The 15,038-nt window shown below is 37.3% G+C and overlaps 1 protein-coding gene across 9 annotated transcripts in view; it reads right to left on the reverse strand.

Moving 5' to 3' along the window:
• Positions 1–6,725: 6,725 nt before the first annotated feature.
• The window catches only part of C14H8orf89 (chromosome 14 C8orf89 homolog), a 30,627-nt gene continuing 22,314 nt past the window's right edge, over positions 6,726–15,038 (reverse strand). For 7 of the 9 annotated variants that reach the window (XM_070802690.1, XM_070802696.1, XM_070802693.1 and 4 more), the window contains 2 exons: positions 9,022–9,060; positions 6,726–7,022 (listed from right to left, as the gene is read on the reverse strand). In XM_070802690.1, the coding sequence (XP_070658791.1) occupies positions 6,874–7,022; positions 9,022–9,060 (188 nt within the window). In that variant the 3' untranslated portion in view covers positions 6,726–6,873. The remainder of the gene's footprint in view (positions 7,023–9,021; positions 9,061–15,038) is intronic. The other 2 variants (XM_070802695.1, XM_070802692.1) reach the window with 1 other exon arrangement.

The raw sequence follows: 15,038 nt of genomic DNA on the forward strand, positions 1-15,038 counted from the left end.
TACTCTTGCACAGAGAAATCCCATGGACAGAGGAGCCTGGCAGGCTACAGTCCATGGGGTCGCAAAGAGTCGGACACGGCTAAAGTGACTTAGCATGCACCAGGCGCTGAGGTTTGTCAATCCCCTGGCATTATTTTATCCCTTCCTTCAGATGGAGCCAGTAATTAGAAATCTAAGTCAGTTCTGAATTAGGTATTCATGATAACTGAAGAAGGCAGCAGCTCAGAGAACATTCCAACAGAGCCCCATGACTGATACACTGGGAGGGAGCCTGGTTGACTCATAGAGAACAGCCTTGACCTTTCAACCTTGCAAATTCAAATGCAGTTTGTCATCCAATGTCAAATGAATTTGGCCGTGTGTAGGGCTGCAGGATGGAGAGATGTTGGCCTGGAAAAACTCGAGAGAACGTGAAAGAGGGGCATTGAAAACCAAAATCCACAAAATGGTTGAGAACGCACATCATTATGCGCCTAACAAATTCTTGTTTCAAGATAATGGCCAGCCCTGTGATTCCTCAGGCAGTTCAGACTCTTAAACAGAAGAGGTCGAAGTGGGAAATTGATGCTAATTTTTTTCTCTCCTTGGCATTGGAATTATGGTTTTGTATTTCTGTTTCATCATCTCCTCTTGTCCCTTAAATGAAATCGTTCTGTTAGGAGTATTGTGGACTGAATTTCCTAGGTGGCGCTAGCGGTGGCAAAGAACGCACTGCCAATGCAGGAGATGGACGGGGCACAGGTTTGATCCCTGGGTCTGGAAGATACCCTGAAGGAGGGCATGGCAACCCACTCCAGTATTCTTGCCTGGAGAATCCCATGGACAGAGGAGCCTGGTGGGCTACGGTCCATGGGGTCGCAAAGAGCTGCACATGACTGAAGCAATTTAGCACACATGCATTGTGGTCTACCTCTCGTGCTGATCACCAGAGAAGAAAGGTTGAATTGCAACTGTCTTTCTTTCATTCCAGAAACTTATTCTTTCTCTGAGGACCTTTCTGAGTGGGTCAGGAGCCAGGACTGGACAGAACTCATCCTTTGGGAGAGGCTCAGGGAACCAAACATAAAATTAAAGCACCAAATCACTCAAACTTTGTGAGGAGATGTCCTGGGGGTTTCAGAACTTCCACTATTTTTTCCATCCAGGGAATTTTCAGCAGACCTAGCATTATCCCAAAGAGCATCCTCAAAGTAAGTTTTTTTTTTTTTTTTTGGCTGTAGTTTCTAACTTGCTTAATGGCATCATTAATTGAGTACTGGATGTAAAGACTGGAATGCACTGGAAGCCCTATGAGTTATGACATGCAGTAAGTTTTTTATTTGGCATCTGGAGTTCATTATTAACATCCATTTGAAAGCTTACAATTATGAAATAGAATGACCTTGTAAATAGCCACAAATAGTTTTCCAGTGAATTCTTTGCATGGCACACACTAACTCATGGAAGTTATTTGAATGATAAAGAGTAAAGAAAAAAAAACCTCAATGAGTTTACTCTTTCTCTTATCTATTTTATCTTGAAGTGTTTTTAAAATTTCTTTCCTCCCAAGATAAAGGAAATATTCAAAAGTCCCACCTCCACTTGCCAGAGACACTTCTTATAAGGGTTGCCTCTATAATTACAAAGAGGATTCCTCTCCTTCATTAGTGGGGAACTCAATGGCCAGAAATTCGCCATGACTCAGAGTAATTATGCTCTTGAATATTTGGAAAGATAAACTTTTTTCTAAAAAGAGTGATCATGAAAATCATACTTCTTGCTTTCTTCCCCACTTTTATTGATATGAAGCTGGGTTTAAACCGTAACAGGAAAAGAGACTTCTCTGGTGGTCCAGTGGTTAAGACTCTGTGCTGCGAATGCAGGGGGCAGAAGTTCAATCCCTGGTTGGAGAAGTAAGATCCTACATATCCAGTTGTTGTTGTTTAGTCACTAAATTGTGTCTGATACTTTGTGACCCCATTAACTGCAGCATGCCAGGCTTCCCTGTCCTTCCCTATTTCCCTAATATGTATCTTTTAGGATTTAAAATAGCTCAGCTGGAATTCCATCACCTCCACTAACTTTGTTTGCAATAATGCTTCCTAAGGCAACTTGACTTCACACTCTAGGATGTCTGATTTAGATGTTGTGGTTAACCAGGTCATTAAATGAGAATAATAATGATAACAATCATACCTGGCTCACTGGGCTGCTATGAGGAATAAATGAAACAATGTTGGTTAAATGTTTAGTATCTGATATCAAAAGGGCAGACAACAATGGTAATTACTAATCTGTGCATCCTGTAAATGTCACCTGCTTTGTATCCATCCTCAGTTCACAGGTCTCCATGGAGATGTCATACTCCCTCTTAGTAGGTAACAACTTGTACAGTTCACTGTTCTCAGACTTCTAGTAATATTAATACTTCCTTGGCAACTAAGGGAGTGGGGGTGGGGAGCGGAGACAACTGCTTTCAAGACAGAAACAGAATACTATAGTTAAGTCACTCATGACAGACAATTTCAAGTGCATTGTTCATATGTGTCTTTCTTGCATTCATGTTAAACACCGGGCAACAGAGCTGTGAATAAAGAAAAAAGAAAAACACTGAAAGGAAGAGACAGCCTGGCAGGAGTGTGTGTAAAGGAATCAGATTCTCTGCTGTTTTCTTTTTTTTTTTTGATGTGGACCGTATTTATAGTCTTTATTGAATTTGTTTACAATATTGCCTCTGTTTTGTATTTTGTTTTTTGGGGCTCAATCCATGTGGGATCTTAGATCTCCAGTCAGGGATAGAACCCGAACCCCCAGCATTGGAAGGTGAAGTCTTAACCACTGGACCATCAGGGAAGTCCCTCTGCTGTTTTCTTGAACCAAAATAACATGAGTTGGATATTGCTGTTCTTTACTTGGAAAGTGAAGGGGAAAGAAAACGTCCAATGTAAAAGTTCACTGAAGAGAGTATGTATCAACACTTGAACTCTGATACGAGTATTTACTTATCTTTCCAAAACGGAGTAGGGACATACTCACTTTTCCCTAAGTTCGCAATTGTGAACAGGTCATACTCTTGCCTGGAAAATCCCATGGACGGAGGAGCCTGGTGGGCTGCAGTCCATGGGGTCGCTAAGAGTCGGACACGACTGAGCAACTTCACTTTCACTTTCATTTAAGACATCAGAGCCGCCAGCCTGGCAGGAGAGCTCAGGAATACTGGAAAAAGTCTTAACGCACTTGCACCACCATCCCTATCTTAACCTCAGCAGTTATCAAAAGAGGACTCCAGTTGGGTTCCTCTCTGCTCCCTGCACCCCAAAGGGCAAACCGTGTCTCAGTGGGGAGCACCAGGGTCTCCCTTCACTCCAGATTCCTTAATCGGGTTCCTCAAGACTATTCGGAGAAGGCTCAAACACAGTGGTGATTTTCTTTGTTGTCAGGAGCCTGCAAGCCCCCTTTCATCTTATTAAAATTATACCCTTTCTGCCAAGATTGAAAAGAAAATCAGGAATTTGTAACTGTATCTCACTCAACCCCTTCCAAATTGGGGAGAGTGTTTGATCAGCTCTTCTTGGCTTACAGAGCTATTCTGTAGGGCATCTGTTTCCCACACCCGCCCTCCCCACACGCCAAGATGGGAACCATCCTCAAGGATTAAAATAAAGATTAAACTCCAAGTGGCAGACATGGGGTTCAGAGCTTTATACACATTATTTCCTTAACACTCCCAACACCCCCCGAGAAGGAGGTGTTAGTATTATTGTATGTGTGTTTTTTTTTTAACATCTCAATTTTCCAGATGACACTTGGGGAAGCAAAGAAACCTGACCACAGTTAAACAGCTACCAAGTTTCAGGGTGGAGATTTGACCCCAGGCAGCCTGATATCAGGGCTTCCGGGAGATGTGAATTCAGTTCCTGGGTCAGGAGTATCCCTTGGAGGAGGGCATGCAACCCACTCCAGTATTCGCTTGGAGAATCCCACAGATAGAGGAGCCTGGCGGGCTATAGTCAATAGGGCTGCAAAGAGTCAGACACAACTGAAGTAACTTGGTAAGCGTGCAGCCTGACATCAGACCCCAAGTGTTAGCCTCTATTCTAACCTGACTCTCAGAACTCCATCTGGCTGGGCAAAGATACTATGTGACTAGAAGATCTAAAGTCCACTCTGATAGCAACACACGTGACAGCCAGCAACCAACTGGCCATGTGGGGCTTCAGTCTGGCCCCCTGAGGCCACCTCCCTGACCCTGGGCTGGATCTCAGGAGGGATAGTCCAAATAGGATTGGTAGTTGGGGGGTGGATAGTCATCTGAAATTGTTTCAAGTTTATGTGCCAAATCTTCGAAAATGTAAATCAATTTTTGAATGCACTTAATCTTCTAAAATACATTTGTATTAAATTACATTGACTTGTCATGGGTCAGAATGCCCTTTCTTTTCATCCATCTTTTTATTGTTGCCAAAACAATGCTCTATAAGCATAGACTTCAAATCTGTCACAGCCCCCAGAGTTATCAACTTTAGGATGAGCTCCTTGATGGCATTGTTTCACCAGGTCATTTTTGGGAGCTAGGTTTTTGGTTTCTCTTCATTTGCATGTTATCTTGGATTATTCTCGTTTGTGGAGTTGTAGAAAAATGACAGGCTGATATCTCTTTAGTATGAGATTAACAAATGACCCAAGAAAAACACTCCATGCATCAAAAGCATTCTTCCCCTCATGTGTCCATTTTATATAGGTGTCCACTTATATTCCGAGGAAAGTAAGTTGTGTCCGTAAATGTGAACTCACACATTTCCTGTGTTTAGCTCAACAGTTTGGTGGAATCATCAGGTTCTGGTGGCAATTTCTATACTTCTTTAAACACAGGCATCAATCAGGATACAGACCATAATAAGCATTCTGAAAAAGCTGTACATTAAGAGGTAAAAACTGCTTGAGGAATCACAAATATTTATTCTAAAGCAGACCTTAGTTCAGTTAGGGCTATTTGCTGACAGTGGTCATCTATTCAACACCCCAAACCTATCCCAATAGGAGCTAGTTCATAATTCCAATGGGCAGTCCACGCTTATTTTCAAAGGAGAAAAACCCGGGTAGAAAAAACAAATACATGTTAAGCACTTGAAATTATATGACTGATTATGTGGGTCTACAATGGACCTAAAGGAGCTTTATAAAGTGTTCCTGATGACCAGGTGCTGTGGAGCTGCTTGTCAGCAGCCATGTGGCACGATGGGAACCCCCTACTATCATCATCAGTGAAAGTGTCCATACATAACAGCCCCATGTAACCTCATCTTTCAAGGCGCTAATGAGATCATGTGACTGTAAGTGCTTTGTAAACCACAAATTACTACAAAGATGCCAGTGATTATTTAAATTTTAAACTATACCTTAGGGTTTATAATATTCCTCCTGATTTCCTGAGGTGGGAAAGTTAAACTCTTTCTCCCCTGATGCTTCACATCCTAAATGGAGTGAAGAAGGAGGAATTAGGGACAGTTGACTTTGTTCACACAGCTCTCCTCAAGTGCCCAACACAAATGGCCCATCAGTTAGATGCTGTTGATGGCTGAGTCTGAGTAGGGCAGGTATGGACCTGCCCATGAGCATTTTTTGAGCTGGAAGGACATTCAAGATGACATTTTCAAAGAAGCTGTACTGTGATGGAGAAAGCAGGGACATGGGATTCAGGACAGCGCAGGTTCAAATACAGGCTGTGGAACCTGAGAGCTCTGGGAACTTGGGTAAGTTATTAAATCACAATTTCTCTGTCTGTGAAAGGGAAAATAATACCCTCATCTTGCCGGACACAGTGGCGAATTCTTGACCTGAAAGAAACGCTAAAATCATCAATGGCCAGCACAGCTGGGTGAGAAAAAAGTCCCACAGATTAATCGGAAAATAAAGAGAAAAATATTGACAAATCTTAAGTTTCTAGTACTCCAGATATTTAAAACAGATAAAGATGATCTCAAGCATATTTGGTGTTCCTGAAGTAGAGAATTCAAAAATATGGGACAGAAAGAGTGAATACTCAAAGATGCAATGAAAGAAAAAATTTCCAGGGGACTGAACCAGCACCCCTGCATTGAAAAGTCAAGTCTTAACCACTGGACTGCCAGGCAAGTCCTTCCTCAGGCTATCTTGAGGAAGGTTTTCTCCTCTCGACCTAGACCTTCCTCCTCCCGACAGAGGTACAGCGGGTCTCTCTTCCATCCCCTTTCCTTTCAGGGATGCCTTATGTATGCAGGAGCGATGCCTTGTTCTGCCTGGCAGTAAAGGCCTGACTGAGCAGGTGAGCCTGAGGTTGTCGCACATCAGCGATACCTGATGTGCATTTGCTCAATTCTCATGTTCAGTGTTAGGAAATCCACTGCCGCCGTACATCTCAGGCAGCATTTCCTTTCCAAGTTTTATCAGCAAACAAAGCGAATATTCTCATTTTCATCTGCTTGAATACTTATCTCAAAACTGCTTCCAAACTCAAGCAGGGACAAGTTGAGGCTCTCACTGGGTGCTTTCTAACCCCCAAAACAAAGACTCACTCTTGTATCTGTTGCAGCTTCTAGCAAAGCTCATCGTACAGACAGACACTCAAAAAGCATTTATCAAATAGAATCCAAAGGTGTAACTGATGTGCATAAAATTGACATACTAAAATTTTTCTTATGCTTATGTGTATCAACTATAAAAATAATTATCTTAGTGTCTCTGTGAGACTAACAAAATACAATATATTTCATATATAACAGAAAACATTTATTTCCTATTTACATTTCCATTTTTATGTAAATCATTGCACATCATATCACATATCAAAAAAGAAAAGAAAGGAAAAATATAAACTTTAAAAGTCAGTGAAGAAAGCATCATAGTGTATGATAATCAGCAGTCTCGAAGCTCTCGTTTCTTGCTCTTTTTAGATTTTTTGCTTGTTTCTTGACGAATGGTGTCATACTCCAAAACGGCCATGTTGGAAAGTCTTTGTAAGTACTGAGATGATGCTCCAGCGAGAGGATCGCTGAAGCCAGAACCTGTAAACAAACAACAAACAAAAAACACTTATTACAATTGAATTAAGCACACATGAACGATACTCTCTTTAGAGTACAAATGAAATATCTTTTCCTCAAATGACCATTAAACACCGCTAGGCTGCTGTCTATGGGGTCACACAGAGTCGGACACGACTGAAGCGACTTAGCAGCAGCAACATCAGTTCTTCATATAACACATTCTTTGAAGTAGAGATGAAAGCCACTTAAGTTTCTAAGTGAGTGGAATGGCAAAGTGAAAGCATTCAGTCGTTCAGTCCTGTCCAGCTCTTTGTGACCCCATGGACTGTAGCCTGCCAGGATCTTCTGTCCATGAGGATTCTCCAGGCAAGAATACTGGAGTGGGTTGCCATTCCCTTCTCCACAGGATCTTCCTGACCCAGGAATCGAACCTGGGTCTCCTGCACTGCAGGCTGATTCTTCACCGCCTGAGCCACAGGGATGACAAGTCATCCAAAAAATATTGAACTCAAAAATGCTCAATGCCGGTATTTAATGATATAAAACTAAATCAGAGTTTGTTATCATCTCCAAATAAAACCATTTCTCATAAATGTTAAGTGAAGTAAAACAGTAAAGTTATAAAATAAGTCACTCACTGAAACAGCAATAATGAAGTTTCTATTATAGAAGGAGAATAATAACAATAATAATAGATAACATTAATTGAATGATCTCTTGTATGTCAAGTATTTTTCATCTATATCATCTACACATCAATACTATGAAGTCAGTAACTAGTACTGTCTTGGATTACAGATTTAAAAAAGAGTTTAGAAATTGTTAGAGGCAGGATTTAAATCAAGATCCATCATTCAAAGTTCCTATGTAATATGTATAAATTCTTCTATTTAGAAACATACAAGGCTTTAATAGTAATAGACTGATCCATATTTCTTTAAAATACTATTATTTAACTGCAGTTTCAAGTGCCAAAAATAAAAACTGTCTTCAGTTCTCCAATGCAGTTGGTATTTTTGTTTGTTTTATTTCAGTGTGTAATTAGAGTGGAAATTTCAGAGAAAGAGTAGAGGGGAAGAGCTGAGCAGGATTCCAGTTCTTAGCAGTACAATGAACTGGACACTTAGAGTCTCTGGCTGCAAAAAGTAGATTCTAAGAATTATTGGAGAAGGAAATGACAATCCACTGCAGTATTCTTTCCTGGAAAATCCCATGGACAGAGGAGAAAACAGGGCTACAGTCCATGGGGTCAAAAAGAGCCGGACACAACTGAGAGACTGAGCACTGAGCAAGCATTAAGCAAACCTCAAAACAATTCAAAGAACTGGTATCATACAGACCAATGCAATTAAATTGGAAACTAACAATAAATTCTAAGATTCTCAAATATTTAGAAATATATACACATTCTAAACTATTCACTCATCAAAAATAAACTGTAATAAACATTAAAAATACTTATAACTAACTGATAAAGAAAAATTACAAAACTTGTGTGATGTAGCAAAAGTTGTACATAGAAAGGTTTATACCTTAAAATTCCTGTTTTAGAAAAGAAGATTGAAATTAATAAGCTCAATATAAGACATACATTAGGAAAAGAACAACCCAAAGAATATGGATGTGCTTAGTCGCTCGGTGGCGGGTGACTCTTTTCGAGCCTGTGGATTATAGCCCACCAGGCTCTTCTGGCCATGAAGTTTTCCAGGCAAGAATACTGGAGTGGGTTGCCATTTCCTTCTCCAAAAGAATATGGAAGAAAGATGTAATACAGGAAAGAAAATTCAATGAAGTAGAAAACAAACTTACAAAAAGAAAAATTTTTTTAAAGATAAAAATTCTTCCTTGAAAAAACTAATAAAAAAGGGAAATTCTCTGGTTCAATTAATTAAGAAAAAAAACAGAAGACCTAAATAACTAATATTAGGAGAAGTACAGATGGAACAAAAACTAAACTTCATGCCAATAAATTTGAAAATGTAGACAAAACTGCAAAATTCTAGAAAATATAACTTACCAAAATTGATGGAAGGAGAATTACAATGCCTTAAGAGTCCTAAAATTAAAATGATTGAATTAATATTAAAAAATTCCTCTAAAGAAAACAAGTGATCCAAATAATTTTACAAATGAACTCTATCAGACTTTCAAGGTAGAAGTCATTCCAATTTTAGGTCATATCCTTCAGAGAAAAGAAAAAGCAGAATACTCCCCAGTTTATTTCTTGAAGGCATTATAATCTTGACACTGAATTCAGGCAAAGAGAAAATTAGTGGTAGTCTCACTCATTAAGATAGATTTTAAAAACCTAGCAAAATGTTAAATATGGTAGTACACAAAATGATAATGAATTATGCCTTAAATGTGAGTATCCCAGGGATGTAAAACTGGCTGAACATTAAAAAAAAATCTACAAATGTCATTTTTCACATTAGAAAATTAAACAGAATATCACAAGATCATTTCAATCAATTCAGAAGAAAATGTTTGATAAAATTAAACTTTCATTTGTTTTTAAAATAAAAAACTCTGAGCAAATTAAAGAGAATTTCTTTATCTTGATAAAGGATATCTACGCAAAACATACACTACACATCATTCTTTATGAGAAAACATTGAGGGAGTTTCCTTTAAAATCAGAAACAAGTCAAAGATGCCTATTTTTCATTTCTATCCACCACTGTATTGGTGGTCCCAGTCAGCTTAGTAAAATTAGAGAAATGAAAGCTTGGGTGGGGGGTAGGAAAAACCTTTGGAAAGAAAGAATAAAACTGACATCATTCACATATGGTAATCTACACAAAGAACTAAAAAATTATATATTTCATATATTAATATATATACACAATATAAAACATAAATCAAGAAATAACAAGAGACTTTATCAAGGTGGATGACTGGAAGATTAAATTGTAAAAATTAACTACATTTCCAAATATCTGCAAGAGAAAGCTATAAATTTTAATCGTAAAAGAATTATGGCAGACTACTAATGATCTTTTCAAAACTTTTTACTCTTTCCAAAACAGAATTTTAGCTGAGGACAAGGCCAGCTAAAAGGGAGAGATTACCTTTCTCAGCTTGCTTTAGAGCTAAGTATAGCTTTGTTAGTGAGTGTGAACCAATACGATATGAGCAAATGTGCAAATTTTAAAACTATAGTCCTCTTATCCTAGACTTCTGGACTTACTGTTTTTGTGGGATGTATTTGATAACTGCTTCAATCTCCTCAATAGTTCTACTACAGCTCTGCACAGCCTGTCCCTTGTTCATGATTCAGTCTGGGTAGGCTGTACGTTTCTATGAACTTACCCATTTTTTTCTAGGTTCCCCAATTTGTTGACATAATTGTTCACAGTAGCTTCTTATAATCCTTTTTATTTCTGTAATCAGTTATGATGTCTCCTCTTTAATTCCGAATTTTAACTATTTGTGTCTTCTCTGTTTTTTTCTAGTGTAACCGAGGATTTGTCAACTTTATCTTTTCTAAAAATTGAGTCTTGGTCCTGTTGATTTGTTTTCTGTTCTGTTTCACTTTGTTGTTTTTGCTGTTTAGTCACTGAGTCATGTCCCACTCTGTTGCAACCCCATGGACTGTAGCCCACCAGGCTCCTCTGTTCATGGGATTTCCCAGGCAAGAACACTGGAATAAGTTGCCACTTCCTTCTCCAGGGGATCTTCCCAACCCAGGGATTGATCCTGCATCTCCTGCAATGCAGGCAGATTCTTGTCACTGAGTCACCAAGGAAGCTCATTTGTCTTTTCTCTAATGTTTATTATTTTCTTCCTTCTGCTAAGTTTGGGCTTAATTTATTCTTCTTTTTCTAATTCCTTGAGGTGTAAGTTTATGTGGTTCACTCAAGATCCTTTTTTTTTTTAATGTGTTTGCCACTATAAATTTCACTCAGCACATTGCTTTTGCTGCAATCTATAGGTATGTTGCATTTTTAAATTTTTATTTGTTCCCAGATATTTCAAAATTCCCTTGTGACTTCTTCTTTGACCCATTAGTTGTTTGAGTGTACTGTTTACTGTAGGTTTTTTAAAGACCATCTTTATCAAATTAAGAAAGTTCCCTTCTACTCATAGTTTGCTAAAAATATTTTTAATCATGAATATTGAATCCTATTAAAATATCTTTTACAATTATTAAAGAGAACATATGCAGTTTCTCCTTTATTCTATTAACAAGATGATAGACATCAATTGCTTTTCTAATGTTAAATCAATCTCACATTTCTTAGATAAATCTGACATGGTATGTTGCATTATCCTTCTTATATATCACTGAATTTGAATTGATAAGTCTTGTTTAGAATTTTTATTTCTATTTTCTTAAGAAAAATTGGTCTATAATTGTAAGTTTCTTATAAGGTCAAAGCTAGGTTTTAGAATCAAGGTTAGTGACCTGATAAAATGGGTATTCAAGTGTTCCTTCTTTTCCTATTTTCTGGAATTATTTATATCACACAGCTTTTTAAAATTGAATGTTGGATAAAGAAGTTATGATACATATATACAATGGAATATTTCTCAGCCATAAGAAGGAATGAATGTGAGTCAGCTGAACTGAGGTGGATGAACCTAGAGCCTGTTATACAGAGTGAAGTAAGTCAGAAAGAGAAAAACGAATATCGGATATTAACACATAACATATGTGGAATCTAGAAGAATGGTACTGATGAACCTATTTGCAGGCAGGAATAGAGATGCAGGTGCAGGGGAAGGACTAGAGGACACAGCGGGGAAAGGAGAGGGTGGGACAGACAGAAAGCAGCATCAACATACATGCATTACCTTGTGTAAAGCAGGTGACCAGTGGGAAGCTGCGATATAGCACAGGGAGCTCAACCCAGAAGGGTGGGATGAGGGGTGGGTGGGAAAGAGGCTCCAGAGGGAGGGGATATGCGTAGACTTATGACTGATTTGTGTTGCTGTATGGCAGAAATCAACACAACAGTTGTAAAGCAATTATCCTCCAATTAAAAATAAATATATAAATGCTGGAAGAATTTACCAGTGCCAATTCTGCTAGGTTGTGGTTTCTTTTTTTTTATATGATACTGATAATCTCTCTCTCCTGTCAGTCTTGCTAGACATTTATCAATTTTATTCATGTTTTTAAAAAACTAACATTTGGCTCTTGTTGATTTTTCCTGATTGAATATTTGTTTTCTACTTTGTTGATTTTTGCTCTTGATTACTTTTTCATTTTCTTTGAATTTAATATGCTGTTCTTTTGTTAAATTCTTGAGATTAATATTAAAATCATTGCTTATTAAGCCTTTCATCTTTTCTAATACAGGTACTTCATGCTTTAAGTTTCCCTAAAAGCTATGTTTTTACTGTACCTGAGGAGTTTTGACGTATCATATTTTCATCATCCTTCAGTTCAAACTAATATGTAAATTCCACTGTATTTCTCCTTTGACTCACAAGTTACTTAAAAGTACATTTCTTAATACCCAAACCTCTGTGGGATTTTATAATTATTTTTAATTACTGATTTCTAGTTTAATTCCACTGCAGTCTTATTTGATATTTGTTTAAAAATCTCCTATAATGTCTACTTTCCTTTTCATTATATTCCTTTGATCTTTGTGTATTTTATGTTAATAGAGCATACAAATTTAGGATGGTTAAATCTTTCTGTTGTATTAATCCTTCTGTTACTATGAAATATCACTCTACTGTGCATAATACTTCCTGCTTTGAAGTTTATTTTGTTTGATGTTAGTGTAGCTATAACAAGCTTTATTTTAATTACCATTTACATGGTTTATATTTTTCTATCCTTTTATTTTCGATCTTTCCTGCCCTTTTAAGGTGTGCTTCTTATAACCTGGGTTGAGAAAATCCCCTGGAGAAAAAGGAAAGGCTATCCACTCCAGTATTCTGGCCTGGAGAATTCTATGGACTCTATAGTCCATGGGATCGCAAAGAGTCAGACATGACTGAGCGACTTTCACTTCACTTCACTTCACTTCTTATAACCAGCATATAATTATTTTTATTAGTCTGATGGGTTTTGTTTTTAGCTGAAATATTTAGTCCACTTATATCCAATGTATTTATTGCATGTTTAATTTTAATATTACTAGTTGTTTTCTATTTGTCCTATTTCATATTTCTTTTTTTCCTCTTTTCTTGCTTTGAGATGATTAAATATTTTTTACTTTTCTATTTCCCTATAATCTTGTTACTTGTATCCTTTTCTTTTAGTGGTTATCATACAGATTTTATCATACCTCTTTGACATATTACAATTGACTTTTTAAAAGAAATTTTATTTCTTGGTTGTGCTATGTGGTGTGTGGGATCTTCTCCCCAATCAGGAAGCATAGAGTCTTAACCATTGGACCACCAAGGGGAAGTCCCTACAATCTACTTTAACTTAATTACTATATTTCAAATAATGCAAGGAGCTTACAACATTTTAACTCCATGTATGCCCCATCCCACTTCTGTGGTATTACTGTATTTCATTTCTACATATATTTTAAACTTCTTAAGATAATCCTACTGCTACTGCTTCTCTTTCCTTTACAAGTTGTCATGCTTTCCTCTTGTATCATTATTTCTTTAATATTTCTTTTAGTGTAGCTCTACTGACAATTAAATCTTTCAACTTCCATTTGAATAATAATGTCTTTATTTTGTTTTTACTTTTAAGGATATTTTCATTGTATATTCAAATTGAGTTTGGCAGTTACTGTCATTCAGCACTTGAAAATACCACTGCTTTGTCTTCTTGCTTCCATTGTCTCCATTGGAAAGTCAGTTGTATGTCTTACCATTGCTCTGCGGAAGAGAACTTATCTTTTTTCTTTTTTTTTTTTAATATTTAGCCTTTTTACTATAATGTGACTAACTATGATTTTCTTTGTTGCTATTCTGCTGGAGGTTCATAGAATTTTTGTATCCATTGTTTGGTATTTTTCAGTCAATTTGGGAAATTCTCAGCCAGTAAGTAAATACTGCTTGTCTCACTTTCTCTTGCTCCTCTTAATCTGGAATTAGAATTATACATGTGTAAAGTAGTTTTATCTTATCACATATTGTCTTTGCATATTCTGTTCTGTATTATCTTTCTCTCTTCACTTTAATTGGGTACTTTCATAATGCTCTATCTTTCATTTTACTAATCCTATAATATAGTTTTCCATATTTTACCAATTTTATTGAGGCATATATGATACAAATTGTGTATGTTTAAAATATACCACTAATGACTTGCTTCCCTGGTAAGACAGTAAAGAAACCGCCTACAATGCAGGAGACCTGGGTTCGATCCCTGGGTTGGGAAGATCCCCTGAAGAAGGAAATGGCAACCCACTCTAGCATTCTTGCCTGGAGAATTCCACAAACTGAGGAGCCTGGCAGACTATGGTCCATAGGGTCGCAGTGAGTCAAACACTGAGCAACTCTCACTCACTCACTCACTCACTCACTGATGACTTGATATACATATACATTGTAAAATGATTATCATAATTAAGTTAGTTAACACATCAATCATCTTACTTGTTTACCTTTTTGAGGAGCAGAGGAGATGAGAACACTTAAAATTCTACTTGCTCAGCAAACTTCAATACACCATATAGTATTACTAACTTCAGTCACCATGCTGTACATTATATCTCCAAAACAGCTCCCCGTTTTCCTCAGTCCCCACTCACTGATAACCACTATTCTACCCTGTCTCTGTTTGACATTTTAAAAAATTCTACATATAAGTGATACCATGCGGTATTTGTCTTTCTCTATCTGACTTATTTCACTTGTATAAAGTGTTCTGGGTTCATCCACACTGTTACAAAGGTAGGATTTCCTTATTTTTTTATGTCAAAGTAATATTCCATTGGGTATATATATATACACTGCATCTTCTTTATCCATTTATCTGTCAATGGACACCTAGGTTGTTTCCATATCCTGGCTGTTGTGAATAATGCTGCAGTGAATATGTGAGTTCAGATCTCTTTGAGATATGGATTTCATTTCTTTTGGAAATATATCCAGTACTGAGATTGA

Source organism: Bos indicus, chromosome 14, assembly GCF_029378745.1.
Source record: "Bos indicus isolate NIAB-ARS_2022 breed Sahiwal x Tharparkar chromosome 14, NIAB-ARS_B.indTharparkar_mat_pri_1.0, whole genome shotgun sequence".
Taxonomy (NCBI): domain Eukaryota; kingdom Metazoa; phylum Chordata; class Mammalia; order Artiodactyla; family Bovidae; genus Bos; species Bos indicus.